This window comes from Nelumbo nucifera, chromosome 8 (assembly GCF_055504915.1).
Source record: "Nelumbo nucifera cultivar China Antique chromosome 8, China Antique-T2T, whole genome shotgun sequence".
NCBI lineage: Eukaryota > Viridiplantae > Streptophyta > Magnoliopsida > Proteales > Nelumbonaceae > Nelumbo > Nelumbo nucifera.
Genome location: NC_142656.1, coordinates 13889637 through 13907678, shown reverse-complemented (window position 1 = coordinate 13907678; position 18042 = coordinate 13889637). Strand labels below are relative to the sequence as shown.

At 41.1% G+C, this 18042-nt stretch overlaps 1 protein-coding gene and 1 long non-coding RNA gene across 3 annotated transcripts; one reads left to right on the top strand and one right to left on the bottom strand.

Annotated features, from left to right (window-relative positions):
* Nucleotides 1-1314: 1314 nt before the first annotated feature.
* Nucleotides 1315-6801, bottom strand: LOC148789642 (uncharacterized). 2 transcript variants are annotated; one of them, XR_016079861.1, is made up of 5 exons: nt 6632-6801; nt 2476-2589; nt 2277-2366; nt 1808-2193; nt 1315-1720 (listed from the first exon to the last, which is right to left on the bottom strand). It is a non-coding gene; the product is annotated as an uncharacterized LOC148789642 (long non-coding RNA). The 2 variants fall into 2 exon arrangements; XR_016079862.1 differs by having other exon boundaries at nt 1811-2193.
* Nucleotides 6802-7243: 442 nt separating this feature from the next.
* LOC104592386 (putative pentatricopeptide repeat-containing protein At3g08820) lies at nt 7244-16188 on the top strand. Its single transcript, XM_010251732.3, has one exon. The coding sequence runs from the start codon at nt 11963-11965 to the stop codon at nt 13859-13861; it is 1899 nt and encodes a 632-aa protein (XP_010250034.1). The 5' UTR covers nt 7244-11962; the 3' UTR covers nt 13862-16188.
* The last annotated feature ends 1854 nt before the right edge of the window (nt 16189-18042 follow it).

Sequence of the window (18042 nt, the reverse complement as noted above, 5' to 3'; positions counted from 1 at the left end):
CAGGCGATGGACACTGGTCACCTTGTTTTTCTCATCCGGAATCCGGTCAAACAGGGACTTTATTACCTTAGCTTCAGAAAATCCGTATTCAGGTTTTTCAAATGCTTGCCATTAGGGTTTTTTTTTTTTTTTTTCTTCGTTTGTATGCTAGTGAAGCCTAGATGGACATGTTTTGTGGTGATTGAAACACTGATATTTCATGTCCTATAAAAACTCCTTTTCTATTTCCCGCAGCAAGAGAAAGAGGTTTCGTCTAACATGTTTTTGTTGGAGAGCCATGAGTTCTCAGTCAATAAGTCAATAGGAGGTTGCTGCTCCCATAAGTATCTGAAGTAGGAGGTGAAACATTGCAAGTGTCGAAAGAAATGTATTATTCGGGTCTCCGAAAATTCCATTTAACCCAATAGGTTATTTTACATTTGCTCTGGCAATCTTGAGGTAATTCTTTATTAATATTCTCAAATACATCAAATGGAAATTCTATGGTTTAATACTCGTGTTGACCTGTTTTTTGCTCCGAATGTGAATAGGGTAGTCAAACAATTCTGAAGAAATCAAACGAGTCTCAGATAGAGACACACATCGATGGTCGTTGCAACTATTTTCGTTGCACCCACCGTGATAGAATGACTCACAAATCATCGGATTATCCATGTCGGATGTCCCAATGACTGGCTCAAGTCAAATTCGGGCCCGTTCAACCTCGGATGCAGGTGGTGTGCAAGCACTACGTATGTCCCAGACAATTCCACTTTAGGTGGACCATTACTTTGACCAACTGAGATGGAATGGCTCACGGTTCATCGCAATGTCCATCCCGGATGTCCCAATGACCAGCTCAGGCCAACTCTAGGCCTATTCAACCTCGAACGCAAGTAGACGCGGCTCGACAGTGTCACCTGATGGTGTGCAAGCACTATGTGTGTCCAATCCTAGTCCACTTTGGGGTGGAATTACTATTATCTACATTGATGCAATGTGGCATAGGTCATGGAACTGTCCGTGTAGGAGGTCTTAATGACTAGCTCAAGCCAACTCCGGGCCCGTTTAGCTTCGAACGTGGATCAATAGTGTCACCCGTTGGTGTGCAAGCACACTGTGTGTCCCAGCCTAGTCTACTTTGGGGTCGAATTGCTGCTATTACCTACCGTGATGCAATGTGACATAGGTAATTAGATTGTCCATGTTGGAGGTCCCAATGACCGACTCAGTCCAACTCTAGGCTTGTTCAACCTCAGACGCGGCTTTAGACTAAATAGGGAACGATGGTGGATCAACAACCAAACATGATGCATTATTCACAAATATTGGTGCTTACCTCATTAGACAACTAACCATCCATCCTAAAAATGGCAAGGAGGTGAGCTTCACTTGGGCTATGTTTGGTTTGAGGGAAAAAGTAGGGAAAGGTAGGGAAAGATATACAAGTTTTGTAAAGGTTTCCCTTCCTTTTCCTACTTTTTCCTTCAAACCAAATACAACCTTAGTGAAACATTGTTGTTCTTATAGACGTATGCATCCCTACCAAACATACAAAGGATGTTCAGCTTATACAAGGAAATTGTCGGAGGTGTTGGAGCATGACTATTGGTGATAAGTGAATCATATTGCATTATTACCTTCAGGTCTTTTTGAGCAAATGTTGCAATGGAAAATCTTCGGCCACCAATCGGTCCTTTTGAGCAAATGCTACCCATGCTGACGGACCACCTTCTACCACCTGTGGCAATAAACAAGGGCACGAGTAAACAATAAACAATTAAGTTTGAATCAAACATACATTACATAACCACATCATCATCCGTACCACCTCATTGGTGCGAGCTGCAATGGCAAATTCCTTAGCCACCGTCCTAACATCACTAGGGGTTGAAAAGGGGAAACAACAACACTGGTAAGAAAACGCTCACACTATCTCACATGAACCAGGAATGCTAGCCCCATGATCCAATATGATCAATGCATCCTCCTCCTATCTTGACGCCTCTCCCACCCATGCCTCTTTCGGAGGTAAAATGAGATCTATCCACCCAGGTAGGACATCAAGATTGGTGTCATTTGCTATCAATATCCCACATTGTCAATCAACCTCAAACCTCAGTTGACAACTTCAGCAACATAAGAATCTGCCTCGCCTGCTTTCCTACTAAGCTGCTCAAGCTCAACGGATTCAACGCGGCGTGCACACACACCCTACATCATCAATATCACAGTACGAAATTAGACATGTAAAGCAATAATCATAATTCAAAAAATTCCTAATAACTCATACGTACCACTATTCTACCCTGAAGTGAAATAACCCCAGCACGGTGCCCTGCGTTGGGCCTAACTTCGACCAAAACAAGTGAAATGGGCAGGGGGGCCTATAGAACAAGGGATGTAATAAGAATTAACATAAACAAAATTGCCAAGCCCTTCCCCATATAAAGATAACCAATTAGATAATCGAAATGAATAATGGATGCTTACAACCTCGTATAAATCACAAAACGGAGTTCGTGTCTCTCCACCGTCACCAGCGGATAATACCGGGGCACCGCCAAGTAGCCCAAACTCATAATCGGCTGGGATGAGGGTATCAACCACCTAAAAATAAAAATAATGTAAATACCCAGCTTATGAACATTGAATGGAGGTGGAGTGAGAGTATCAATCATATATTAACCGTTCTAGTGGTTATTTTCCGTGCAAACTCTCTGCTGTTGAATTTGCCACTATACCCCATGTTGCCCCACTTCAACAACTGTGGCCTAGCAGTAGGGTTTGATGGCCTAAATGTTGTATTGTGCTCATACAACCATGCCTGCAATTGCATAACAAATAGAGATACCAATATGAATATAGTACCTGGAGAATATTTTGTTCCATTAGAGTGAAAACAAAGTATGAGGTTCAAGAAAGGCTTGAACACACCAACAAAGAAGTAACACAACCAAATAAAGTGCCTGAATAGGACCGTTGACCATCGTTGATAGGCACGCTTGTCACGGGGGTAGTTCTACAGCGGAAGAAACCCGTGCGGCGTCCTGGCCAAGGCAGGCCAGGACAAGCCTTTCTGCGCTTAGAGGCTAGGAGTTGCCCGATGGGATGGCTCCACCAACGTCAGTAGCACTGGATCATGACCTCAAGTCCAATGGCCGGGGCACTCTCCTGGCTCAGACCGGTCCATGGGAGGCGCCGCTTACGTGCTAAAGGGGGACAACCATCATGGAAGGCGACCATGCGCCGATAAGGTGACTTGGCACCTGTGAAGGGTCTCCTGTATGCCGATGATGACAGGCACCTGTGTGCCATGATGATAGGCAACCGCTTGGGCCGGAACACACCCGTGCGCTAAGGGCAACGGGGTAGCTCACTCAGCTTTGGCAAGGGGCTGGCGAAGTGAAGGGACATGCTTGAGCCAGGCCCGCATGCCAAGCCTCCCTTGAGTATCGGTAGCGCAGTGCCGGTCCAACACTGTCCCCATGAGCAAGTGTGCGCCCATGAGGAACCCTGGTAGCCATGCTAGCCGTTAACCAGGGCCGCCCCGCAAGGGGATGAAGGTCTAGGAGTGCCAAGGTTAGGCACCCAAGGAGGTCGACCACCCCTCCTCAAAGAGTACGTTAAGCTTCTGGTGGTCTGCCTGAAGATGACATCAGTTCTCCCAAAAATCTTACAGGCGAAAATGACGGGCATGTCCCTAACGTAAGCCTGCCAAGCGTAGGCAAGGCTAAGCCTGTGCTGAACCGTAACAGGCTCCCCCACTCAATTCATTGTCGTCCTCGACAATGACTCCTTCCGTGAATGGGCGTTTGAGTCCCGCGCCATCCACTCTTCTGCCAGTTCAGGGCTCGCCTGGCCAACCCGGGTCTTGCCTATATTGGTGTCCATTTATGGGGACGGAACCATTTCACCATGCCGGCCTGCCTGGACTTCACCCCCGGTGTCGAGGTTACTCAAACCGCGCAATGGCTATGCCGTTGACTGTGAAAGAAGGGCCCTCGAAGAAATGTGTGTGGTGCTTCGCGGAGGTCCGCCCCATGTATCATCTTACCTCAAGGCTCAACCGTCTTCATGGTAGCTTTTCTGTGATGCTACCGAACACGTTGATAGGTCTACTCCTCATGTTGGCGATGACACGGGTACCCTTTCACCATGCTGGCCTGCCGACTTCACCTCGCCCTGCGCGGGTTACTCAAACCTAGCCATGGCTTATGCTCTCTGGGCCCTCGAAACTACGCTTCGCCACGCCGACTCGGGCTACATCTTCACTCCGAGGGGGCCCCACTGCTGCCTCAAGGAGACCTGACCGCTTCAAACGCGAGTGTGGCAACTTTTTACCCATGAGTTGCCGAACATGCACTCGCCTTAAGATAAGCTTCTGCTGCTGCAAGTGTTCAACCTGAAAACTGAGCATGTCCACCTAAAACTTTGCCGGTGTAGGGCCGCCATGCTCCAACGGCTAGCGTAACCGCATTCCTAATAAGGCCCACGCGTCTGCCCCCGCATGAGGACAACAACCAATGCGTCTGCACCCGCAAGGGAAGCTGTTTTAGGGTCATTGGAATGGGAACGCGAACATTGAATGGCCTCTTGATAGGCCTGATGAACGATCTGCTCCGATAGTGTACCCACATTCCTATCAAGGCTCACGCGTCTGCCACCGCATGAGGACAACAACCAAAGCGTCTGCAATCGCAAGGGAAGCTGTTTTAGTGTCATTGGAATGGGGACACGAACTATGAAATGGCCTCTTGCCAGGCCTGATTTGAATTCTGCTCGATCCTGGGTGGAGGTGACTAGGGACCGCACCCCACAAAATGCTGCTTGTCGAAATGACCGCTTCAACTGGCTCTGGGCTAATCTGCTGAAAACCAACTGCTGTTGCAATTAGCCAACTTGCTCTGATACCAACTGTCACGGGGGTAGTTCTACAGCGGAAGAAACCCGTGCGGCGTCCTGGCCAAGGCAGGCCAGGACAAGCCTTTCTGCGCTTAGAGGCTAGGAGTTGCCCGATGGGATGGCTCCACCAACGTCAGTAGCACTGGATCATGACCTCAAGTCCAATGGCCGGGGCACTCTCCTGGCTCAGACCGGTCCATGGGAGGCGCCGCTTACGTGCTAAAGGGGGACAACCATCATGGAAGGCGACCATGCGCCGATAAGGTGACTTGGCACCTGTGAAGGGTCTCCTGTATGCCGATGATGACAGGCACCTGTGTGCCATGATGATAGGCAACCGCTTGGGCCGGAACACACCCGTGCGCTAAGGGCAACGGGGTAGCTCACTCAGCTTTGGCAAGGGGCTGGCGAAGTGAAGGGACATGCTTGAGCCAGGCCCGCATGCCAAGCCTCCCTTGAGTATCGGTAGCGCAGTGCCGGTCCAACACTGTCCCCATGAGCAAGTGTGCGCCCATGAGGAACCCTGGTAGCCATGCTAGCCGTTAACCAGGGCCGCCCCGCAAGGGGATGAAGGTCTAGGAGTGCCAAGGTTAGGCACCCAAGGAGGTCGACCACCCCTCCTCAAAGAGTACGTTAAGCTTCTGGTGGTCTGCCTGAAGATGACATCAGTTCTCCCAAAAATCTTACAAGCGAAAATGACGGGCATGTCCCTAACGTAAGCCTGCCAAGCGTAGGCAAGGCTAACCTGTGCTGAACCGTAACACGCTGGCACCTCCGACAACACGATTAAGGGCATGTGTGATGAATTGATGCACACATTGTGCCCATGAATGTTTCGATATGTGTGCCAAAACATTAACAAAACTGGCCCAAACAAGGCTCATCCGAGGGCCTCCCTATGAAAACAAAATTGACCCAAAAAGGTGCAAAAGAACCAACTTCACATCTTCTATAGATTCATTTGATTCCTCGTACACTATACTACCAAGCTTATCCTCCACTGTGTTCAACAAGGAATCAGCGGTAATGCCAAACAAATGATCAATGAACTCTAGACTAGGTGAGTCCATGTCCGTGACCGTGATCATGGGATGCCTTTCTAACCTCCTCAGCTCCAAGATTAGTGCAACGTCGCAGTCAGCAAAAGGTACATATTCACCACCTAAATTGAATATCATGGTCTCTAAGTCCCACCGTTGTACCATCTGGAGGATAAGCGCCTCATCAAAAGTATTGGATGGAATGCCTAGTAGCTGTCCAAATAGGGTGGCATCGAGAGCTTCAATGTGCTCTCTCCTTAACAGCAACTTTGAAATAAACTCGCCAAAGCGTTTTGACGAACACCTGGTGCAAATTCCCCTCAATACCATTGGTTTCAAAATATTGTCCTTCATGAAATTGTAAATCCACAAAAAATTCGTCAAGCAATAAAAATACATACATACAAATTATTGAACACAAAAAACATGGACTAGGAACGGGTGGGGTTTGAATGCGACTATACACACTGGAGTGTTAGGTTGGTTGGCTTCAAGCAGTCGCAAAATTTTAGACAAAAATAAAAACAAGGGATGGAAAACAAATTTCTTCGATAAAAAATAGCAGACAGGCAAGAAGTATTCTTCATAATCCAAAGAAATTTCAGTGTCGGCTATTTCTTCCAACAACAAGTAATAGGTTGCATGAAATTGCCCAATTTTTTAAATATTGCAATACGAACTTTAAACAGTCCATTTAGTTGAAATACCTTGTTTGAATGTAGTCGATTTTCTGTTTGCGTCCGTGCAAGGAGCGAAGGTCGAAGGGCGACGCTACTAAAAATGTCGAACTAAAAGCAATGTCCATTCTTTGGCGATAACAAATGCTTTCCAAACGGAAGTGGGCTATGCCAGGCCAATATGGCACAGCTCGTGGGGCGGCCTGCGCTAAAGGCGGGCCGTGCTGCTCTCCCCTGTGGAAATTTTGGGGGTTAGCCCGGCACGGCCCACGGCCTAGGCCCAGGAGGGCCCATGCGCTCGCTGTAGGCCTGGGCCAGGCCAGGCTGCAAGTCGTGCTGTGGGCTTGGGACGTGCCGAGTTGGGCCACAGGGCAGGCCTTGGGCTTGGATCGAACCGGGCTACACCGTTTTTTTTTTTTTTTGAAAAATTGGATTTATTTTCTAAGTAAAATTGTAAAACTAAAATATTTAACTTTCCTTTGAACTTTGGGAATTGGGAACTATTTAAAAAATTAAGATCTAAGTTATCTAACACATAAATGAAAAAAAAAAAAAAACTTAACCAAATTGAAATAAGAATGATGGAATAACAATTTGGAAGAAAAATAGGAATTTTATTTCATTTAAATTTGAATGGTACAAATTACAAATACAATGATTGGATCATTGCATACTTGGATGAATCATGAATGAAATATGAAAATGGAATAAATTAATAAAATATAAAAAATACAATATGGTTACAAATTGAAAATACAAAATTACATTGTTAAAAAATTAAAAAATATATATATCAAATAAATTAAATAAAATTAAAAAAATTTACAATAATTTAAAAAATAAAAAATCCTATACTAGTAGTCAAATTCATGAATCATCATTCATGACTTTCATCATTTGCTTTGGGTGAAATATTTGGTGTAGTATCATGCCCTCCCTTGTCTTGTAATCTACCTTCTGCATCTAGCCAATCTTTGAAGCAAATGCACATCTTAAGCCCTCATCGTTCATGCAGCTTCTTTTGTTATCCAGCACCCTGGTACCTGCACTAAAGCAAGACTCCGATGGAATTGTAGACATTGGAGGGGTTAGTAGATCACGTGCCATGGCGGCGAGAACCGAATAATTTTTTGAATGTTCACTCCACCAGGCTAAAATATCAAAATTATTTGATCCTTCACCTAAATTAGAAAAATTTGCTTGTAAATAAAAATTAAGTTCAGTAAATGAACTTGTTGTAGAACTAGTAGATTTCTACCTTCTACTTATTAAATAAAAAAGTTTTTATCTTCTACTACTGGGTTCAAGGTCAAAAGTAGAAGTTATAGGAATCCTACAACTTCAGATTCATACAAACTGTACATTACAAATAATAAATTATTAATTTATTCTTTTTTATTTCCTATATCACTATTCATATTTTCACAATATGATTCGAGTAAAATATCTAAACTATCTTTCTTAATCCTAAGGTCTAATTAGAGGTGTAAAGTGGTCTGTGGGCCGAGCCTTGGGCCAGGTCAGGCCGTGCATTAGGCCAAAGCTATTTATTTAAAAAATTGACACAAAACTTAAATTTTTAATTTTCTATGAATTTTGTGTATAAAATTGCTTATATATGCAATAATTAAATAAATTAATATAATAAAATAAAATAAAAAACATTTATTTTATTAATATATTATATACTATATATTATTATATAATTATAATTTATATAACATTATATAACTATATATAAAATATAGATAAATATAAATAAAATATATGGGTTGTGTTGGGTCGTACCGGATTGCGGGCCGCGGGCGGCACAACACGAGCTGTCATGTCGGACCGTGGGCCTCGAACCCCCTGGCCCAGCACGGCATGGACCTCTGTGTTTGTGCCGTGCCGGGCCAGTCCAAAATCGTGCTAGGCCATAGGCGCTAAACAATAAAGGGGAGAAATATTCTCCCAATATTTTTTAAATTTACTTTTCCTAATTTCAACAATACATTGAAATTGTGGATTATTTCTATATTTTGCAAAACAATCACTAATTACCATTAATTGATAAGGTAAATTACAACTAGTTGGATAATAAATTGTAGATAATTCATTAGTTGCATCATAAAAATGTTTTAAAAAATCTCTTATATAGACCGCCATTTCCTAGTCTTCCTCAAATATCATATCATTAGGCAACTTTAAATTATAAAAATCAGAAGGAATTTGTTTATGAGATATACAACTTGCCATTTCCCGGTCTTCCTTAAATATCATATCGTTAGACAACTTTAAATTATAAAAATCAGAAAGAATTTGTTTATGAGATATATGACTTTCTAACATAGCATATGTAGAGTTCCACCTATGCTTTACATCTAATTTAAAGTGTTTATATTTTAAATCATAATTTTGACATAAATATTTAAATTTTTGTTTTCTTGCCCCTGAACTTTTTATATATATAATACAATTTCTAATTTTTGAAATATGAGTAGAAATAATATTCAAGACATATTGAATACATAAATTTAAGATGTGACATGTACATCTAATAATTTACCATTTAAGCATGGTTTAATTGAGATTTTAAAATATTTATTGTAGAATCATTATTGCTGACATTATCAAATCTATTAGAAAATAATTTATTTTCTATTCCATAAGCATGTAAAGTATTTAAAATACTTGCAGCAATAGTTAGGCCACTATGTGGCCATTCAAGCCTAATAAAACTTAAAATTCTTTTATTCAAAAGTCAATTTTCATCAATGAAATGACCAGTAACACAAATATAACTAATATTAAATTTGGATGTCCAAACATTCAAAGTAATTGCAACTTTAGAATTGAGATTTGCAAACAAAGAAATTAAATTTTGCTTATATGAATAAAAAAATTTTAAAGTATCAATTCTTATAGTATTCCTAGAAACTTTTTTATATTGTGGGTTTACAAAACTATGCAACCATTTTTCTAGCTTTGAATCTTTAGCTAATATAAATGGTTGTTCCGCATGTACAATATACTTAGCAAGTTCTTGTCTCATTTTTTCTTGTGAATATTTAAAAATACCGAAACTACTCCCCCTCCCAATCTGTGTTTGGGTTGTTTCTCTCCCTTCATCTTCCTCTCGCTCATGTGTGAGAAGATGTCTGCTCAAATGACCTGTACTACCCTTGCTACAATAACTAAAGTCTTTCCTACATTTTTGGCAAACGACCATTTCCCCTTCCCCTCAATATCCTCTACTTTGAAAATTTTTCAAACCGGGCTACTTAGCTTAGAAACCCTCCTTTTTCCCCTAGTATCTATACTAGGGGTGAAAGTTTCAAAGTTTCACTTCCATCGACATCAATCGCATCAGTGCTAACACTACCATGATGCGATTGAATATCATCCATGGTGAACATGTTGGAGAATCGGTTTTCAGAAGAGCCGACCATTTTATTTTAATTCTAAAAATATAAAAATTAATCTAATTCGACTTACTTGGATTGCCAGTTCAAAATCCCAACTTGATTTCAACGGTTGAAGCCTTTCAACATCCAAGCCTCCCAAATTGAGATACTTGAGCTAGTTGAACAAGCCTTCTTCTTGTTGAAAGTCAAAACTTCAATAAAGTTGAGACTTAAGAATTGGAGAATGCAGAATCAGACAATCAACTAATCATAATTACTCAAATTGCAGAGAATTGAGAATGTATGAGTATGAGAGAGAGAGAGAGAGAAGATATTAAGAGAATTACTGAATTGGTGTGATGAGAATGGTGGAGGATAGGGCTATTTATAGGATTTTAACATAATTCAATTGCCCAAAATACCCAAAAAACTAGTTGTTATTTAGTTGTTGGGAGGGGTATTTTGGTCACTATAAAGTTACTTATAACTTTCCCCAAAAGCCCCCTAAACTAGTTAAATATCTTTTGGGGGGGCATTTATGTCATTTTTTTTGGGTGAGGGGGATTTTTGTAAAAAACTCCCCCAAAAAAGCTTAAACTAGCCGTTGGGCCCCTTTGGCGGGGGGGGGGGGGGGGCGACGGCTATATTCCAGGTGGGCCATGCTGCGGGTGGCACGATCGTGCCATGCCGTATCGGCCCATGGGCCTCGAACCCCTGATCCAGCATGGCACGGACCTCTGTGCCGGGCCTGGCATGGTTAGTGGGCCTTCATGCCGTGCTGGGCCAGGTCGGTCCAAAATCTTGCCAAGCCTCGGGCAGCCCAGCCCAATTTACACATATAGTAGTAGGACACCGGTGCAAGGGAAGAAGGATGTCCGTTTGGTCAAGGGCTAGAACAAATGGAATAGGGAGGAGAGAGAAAAATTATAGATGGGGGATTTACCGCTTACCACTTAGGGGTAGTTGAGGGGTGTTTTGGGTATTTTTAAACAATGGCGAAAGTGATAGGGTGAAAGGGGCATTTTCAGTATTTCATAACAATGTTTCAACATTGGATTGATGTGGTGTGGGCCTGTGGAGTGAATGGAGATTTGAAATTGGAAAGAATAAAAAACCGTATTTTTTAAATGAGTATAGTGGTTTTGGGGGTTAATTTTTATGCACATGCTTGAGCGATAAATCACCCCCCCCCAAAAAAAAAAAAATTCCACTTAAATACTCTGAATTTTGGGGTAGTGTCAAGTTAGTATTCGAACTTTTAGACATTTTATCACAATACTTAAACTTTCAAAATGTGTCAAGTTGGTCCCTGTCGTTAATCAATTGTCAATTTATCTTATGAAAATGTTAAAAACTACCCTTCAAAAGAAAACATTGTTCATTGTCTTCTACCTTGAGACTGAACCGATTATCTCCAAAGAAAAAAAGAGAAAAAAACATGAAATATGATCGAAGGAAACGATAACTGAAAACAAAGAAATAACTAGACAAGAATGTGTTTGAGATTTAAAAGTAGAAGACAATGACTTCATTAGTCTAGAATCTCAAACACCTCAACCAGTTCAAACTCAAGGTTTCAATGTCTTCTTTTGAAGGGCAGTTTTAACATTTTTAATAAATAACTAACAGTCGACTAACGATAGGGACCAACTTGACAATTTTTGAAAGTTTATGTACTGCAGTAACACATTTGAAAGTTCAAGTATTAACTTGATACCACCCGTTTAGGGTACTATTGTACTAAAGTGAATTTTTCCCAAAAAAACTGGCAATGTAGAAACGGCATCTGTTTCAAACACCACCTAAATTGATGCTATTGGAGATCTGGCTGAACCGTTTAAGAAGGTTCAGCCCAGGCTGTTTTGATAAAGTCATAAAACAGCCGAAGTGAACTCCGTATTCAAGGTCTGGTTGTGTACTACCTTTATATTGGTCGAGTAAAGTAGCAAATTTTTTGCCGGTAATACCTGGAATTATGTTGTCAGTGGCTCCCGCCATTCCCAAGTTGAAAAACCGTTTCTCTTCTCATCTATTTTTGCTTAGCTTCTCACGTTTTCTTTCCCGTTCTTCAACCTCCCCTCGCTTCGGCAACTTCTCTCTCCTTCTCCAAGGCCACCCTTCTCTGCCTCGCCTTCTTCAAATCCATGCTCGAATCTATCGATTTGGTGCTGATCAAGACGATCTCATTGCCACCCGTCTCATTGGTCGCTACCCAATTCAAGTAGCACTTAAAGTTTTCCGCCTACTCCGCGAACCCAATATTTTCCCCTTCAATGCCATTATCCGACGCCTCGCAGAAGATGGTCTCTTTGATCATGCTTTCTCCCTCTTTAAATCCTTAAAAGTACGATCAATATCACCTAATGACTTCACTTTTTCGTTCCTTCTCAAGGCTTGTTTTAAGTCCGCCGATGCCCGGCATGTCCAGCAAATCCATACCCACATTGTGACACTGGGGTTTGATCATGATTCCGTTGTTTGTAATGGCCTCCTTGCCGTTTATGAGAAGGGTGCTAGAGATTTGGTCTCAGGGCGTAGAGTGTTTGATGAAATGCCAGAGAAGGGCGTGGTTAGTTCTTGGACTTGTTTGATTGCTGGCTATGCTCAGTTGGGAAGGTCGGAGGAAGCTTTGGTTCTTTTCTTACGGATGATTGAACAAGATATAAGGCCTGAAAATGATACTATGGTGAGCATCCTATCTGCTTGTTCCAGTCTCGATGCTCAAGAAGTTCAGAGATGGGAAAAGAATTTCTTAGAACTTGCTAGTAATTTTGATGGTAATACTAACGAATGTTATCATGATTCAATCAATACCATTCTCGTTTATTTGTATGGAAAATGGGGGAAAGTCGAGAAGAGTAGGGAGTTGTTCGATAAGCTCACTGAGAGGGGACGAAGAAGCAGCGTGCTTCCTTGGAATGCTATGATCACTGGGTATGTTCAAAATGGCTTTCCAGTGGAGGCTTTGTCAGTTTTTCAACTAATGGTGGCAGGTGGCAATCCAAAACCCAATCATGTTACTATGGTTAGTGTGCTGTCTGCTTGCGCTCAAGTGGGAGACTTGGATCTAGGGAGTGGGGTTCATGAGTATATGAAAACTAATGGAAGTAAAGATATTGTGGAATCCAATACATTTCTGGCTACTGCCTTAATAGACATGTATTCTAAATGTGGGAGTCTTGGAAAGGCTAAGGAGGTTTTTGATCAAATGGTTGCCAAAGATGTGGTTGCTTTTAATGCAATTATCATGGGACTTGCTATAAATGGCAAAGGAGAAGAGGCATTGAGGCTTTTCTCCATGATGGAAGAGCTTGGTGTACATCCCAACGGTGGGACCTTCCTCAGTGTATTGTGTGCATGCAATCACTCAGGATTAGCAGGTGAAGGACGCCAGATTTTTTTAGACATGATCCCTCGTTATTCCATTACCCCTAATGTAGAACACTATGCTTCTTATATTGATCTTCTTGCACGAGTTGGCCATATTGAAGAAGCTCTTAAAGTTGTCAGTTTGATGCCTATCGAGCCTAATGGTATGGTGTGGGGGGCTTTGCTTGCAGGCTGCCTGCTCCACTCTAGAGTAGACTTGGCTCCAGATGTTGCCAGAAGCCTTGTTAAAGTAGATCCTTGTAATTCTGCTGGTTATGTCATGCTGTCAAATGTTTATGCGATTGAACACCAATGGGACACCATTTCTGAACTGAGGGGGATGATGAGTAAGAAAGGTATTAAGAAGCAGCCTGGGTGTAGTTGGATTAGTGTAAATGGAGTTCTTCATGAGTTTCTTGTAGGATCCAGATCGCACCCTCAAATTGAAAGGATATATCACATACTGGATGGATTATCAAAGGAAATAAAGTCATTAGGACCTTAAGAAATTGCAAAGGATCTACAGGAACTCAGGAAGATTGATTGTGAATGTATGATGCAGAAGGATGTAAAAGCATTATAGAGTCCCTCAAATTTCTGGGGACAACCATTATACATATGCATTCCAAACTTGAGAGTTTAGGAGGGCAAAACACAAGATACCCTTTAATGCCATGATCCTGAATCTTTCTATAAATGGTAAAGGAGAAAACATGTAGACACTCCATCCAAAATGAAAGGTTATGTTTACATTTTGGTGTTCGGATCCCTAGGTTTGCTGTTGTGTATGATACCTTAGAATTGAAAGGTGAATTTGCTAGTACCGGACTCAAAACACTATGCCTGCTCTGTATATTCCCATGCATGTCTGAGTCATTACAAATAAGTATTTGAGTTTTTGTTTGGTACACTTTACCCTGCTGAACCCAATATTGGAGGGTTGTTGGTGGCCTCTGATGAGTCTATATGCAATGAGATGGAGTGTCAATGAGATGATTGCAAAACTGAGTTTGATGGGAGAGAAACTAATTGCTTGAACAGCTTGGTTGTAGTTAGATCACTATCAGTGGAATTTGTAGGGTCCATATTATAACCTCAAATTCTAAGGTACAGTGGACGGTTTCCTGATGGAAGTGCAGTCATTAGGCGATGGTTGTTTTATGGGGAATGATGTTATTTACTTGGATTGTAAAGGTAATATTGTTTCTTTGTCCTTGGGCATGATAGGTTACTTTTAAGGAAGTGCAAGATATTGATGCCATCTAAGCTTCTAGAAGTAAAAGTTGCAAAGTAGTCTGGACCCACTATTGGAATGAGGTATCAGATACTCCAACCCATATAACCATTTCTCTTACTCACTTTCAGTGGTTTTTCCATTATTGGTCATGATCTGAAGATGCAGTTTGGTACATGCATTGTATTCAATGTCTTAGATGCCCAATTATGAAGCCATATTTAAAATGGTCAAATTTATTTTCATGGTTTGTGATCAGGAGAAGACACCATCTCTCTATATTATTTTGTGAAGTGTTTCAGCCTAGAATATCTAAACAAGTGGATATTATCAGCAATTTGAAGGAAAAAATAGTAGTAAGAAGAGATCCTCCAAGTACTCAACATGACATGCTTTCTTGTCTATTGAGGAGGGAAGACTCAAGATGCAGACTGAATGATCAAGAGATTACCATATCACTTAAACTTCTGTCATAAACTTTAAAAAATGAGGGTGGATCAAGAGGTTTCTTACTTTCAGGTTGGGTAATCTTCAATTTCTTTGTTTTCCTGATTGTTGTGTGATACTATTCTTTTTTGCTAGTCAGAAATTTTTGAAGAGTCAGACGTCGTCAAATTATTTGACATATCTCCAGTAGTACCACTGGCCTCTTTGAAGAGATGACTGTAACACTACTACCCTTTTTTCTAGTCAGAAATCTTTTGAAATTCAAAGTTTAGTATGGCTGGTAATATGGTGTCAAATTGGACAAAGAGTGGAATCTACTAGCTGACACTTGACAGGATTTGGATGAGTGTGTATATTACCCCTGTTTGCAGGATTTATGGGATTCGCTAAAAATGTATCATGCATTTTTCAGCATGGATTGCTAGAGGCAATGCTTCAAATGATTAGAAGCCAATCATGGATTCTTAAAACTTAGTTCTTTTTCATGCCAGACTCTCCCATCCTATGGTATACTACAAACCTCAGAGAATCTATAACTATAATTATTTTGACAATGTTGCTGTACTCCTCAATAAGAATGCAAACATTGGGAAGTAGGCCCATTTGAATAACTGTCTACATTTGCTTATGGGTACAGTATTATATAAGAAATATGGAGTGTTTGTTCAGTTAGCAAGTACTTTGGAAAGAAAGATTATAGAAGATTTCAGATTCGCCAAACCGCTAAGATAAATTTCCTTGAATGTGACAAAGGGAGGTCCAAACAACCAGTTCTACCAAAAGGATGTTATGTATGTTTGACGTCATCCATCATAGCAAGCTGATCACATATCAACAGCTACAACAACAATAAGAAGCCATGTTGCAGAAGAAGCCAAGCACCCCATATGATACAGTAGAGTGATGAATAATCCCAATAGGACATTAACTTCATATTTGACGTTGTCTGCCATAACAAGTTGATCATAAACCCCAACAGAAGTGCATGATGCAAGCTCGTGAAGGAGCTAAAAAGTTTTATTGATTGAATCTCTAATGGAAAGTCTGAAGACTATTGACCTTTGCAGGTAGAAAGTGTACTCAGGCTAAAGTGGTCTTCTCTGGAAAGCTACTCAGCATTAGGATAAGAATGGACAAATGCCATTACACAATGTTTTCTTTCTTTCCTTCTTTTTGCTTCATGGCCACTACTTGATGTTGGTCCCAATTATCTGGGGTCTTGAGAGGTGTGGATATTGACCTAACCTTTTCTTTTTTTTTTCAGAGTGGTCACTCTCAGACTTGAACCCATGTTTTCATACTTGTCCTGGTTAGTGAGGCCAGTATCCTGGTTAACAAGCATGAGAATGTGAGTTCAAGTCTATCCCGGTTAGTTAGGTCAGTATCCAGTTCACCCCTCCCAAGACTCCAGATAGCCGGACTTATCATTGGGTTATGGCTGTTTTTAGATTTATAGTTTTCTATGATCATCTAATATATCACTTTATGGCTTAGGACCTCTTTGGGAGGGATGAGCTGAAGATTCAGCTAAGCTGGTTCAGCTTCTTTGAAACACTATAGGTTGAAGCTAATAGCCCTTCAAATGAATGGCTGACAACTGATTTGGGTTCTCCAGATTTTTTTCGCTAAACATAGCTTATAGGCTGACCATGTGGGGGTGACTCAGAAAGCCTGAAGCCACTGTGCTTCACCCTCCCAAACGGGCATTTAAACTTGTCAGGCTCTAAAAAAAGCAAAAAACTGGTACTGTTTTCATTTTGCAAACCGTTAGTGATTATTATAGGCACGCTTCACTGTTTTCTAATGAAGGGAATTTTATTTTGTGGCCTTTGAACGCCATACTTGAAAAGGTCCTATGAAGCAGAACACTGGTCCATTCATTAAAGAGAATGACTGGAAGCGCTAGTAGAAGCGCTTCTATCTTTTACTTTTAATTGCTTTTGAATTAAATGCTGGCTGTTGAATTAGTCTTTTGTAGAGATACTACTCCCTGCCCCATAAAAACTGATCCCTTTAAGAGACCCACATTCTAAGAAAGTTGGCTTTTAATGCATCTCTCATTTACCCAAATTTATTTTTATTAGTGTTCTCACATCATTTGATGTTATAATGGAGAGTCTGGGAATTGGGATGAAGAGAGTTCAAACTTTGAAGTAGAGAAGAAATGTCAAATGGTCATACTCCCCTCTTCCTTTCTCTTTTTCTTTGAGGAACTCTAGGTTACAGCCTCTAGGCTCTTAAAGGCCTCCATCAAAAATCTTGATGAATGTGCCACAATCTCCTTGGTGTTTTAGTAACAGAAAAATGGATTATAATGGATGCAATTAAGCAACCACCTGATACTGTCCTTTGAACAAGCTAATGGAAGCTTGATCATCAGATATCCATCTACAAGAGTTAGTGGGAACCTTCTTCTGGTTGAAACAAGTACTCCTAGTGGCTTAGGGTTCTTTTTCCAAAGGCGCATTACAGTATACTTGAAAACGTGGAGGATTAGATAACGAGGCCCTCCACATGAGAAAGCACAATTATTTTTATGAGTTGTGTCACACCATCATGTGATACTAGCTTGAAGGGAGGGGCAAGTGGTCAGTGACAAAACTATGAGACATTGTAGCTTAAAACGAAATTAGTTGACGACCATTGAATAAGCAAAAAGGTCGAATAAACAAAAAGGAGATGAATGGGTAGTAAGAAATGATTTAAATGCATGGTTTAATAATGGATATGACATTAAACAAAAGCCAAACAGAATTCATGTAGTTGACCCGTATAGTTAAGATAAGGCTTAGATGATGATAAATTAATTAGATTTGGAAGTTTCAGAAGTTAAAAATAAGTTGGATGTTAAACACAAATAAGTGCTTATTCAATAAATACTTATTTTTAACTTAAGCACTCCAAACATGGCCTAAGTCTGTTACCACTAGTCAGTCGCTTGGAGAAGCTTACATGATCCAAGAATCTTTCATGTTATATTGGAGCCCAGCCCAACAGCACCCCAC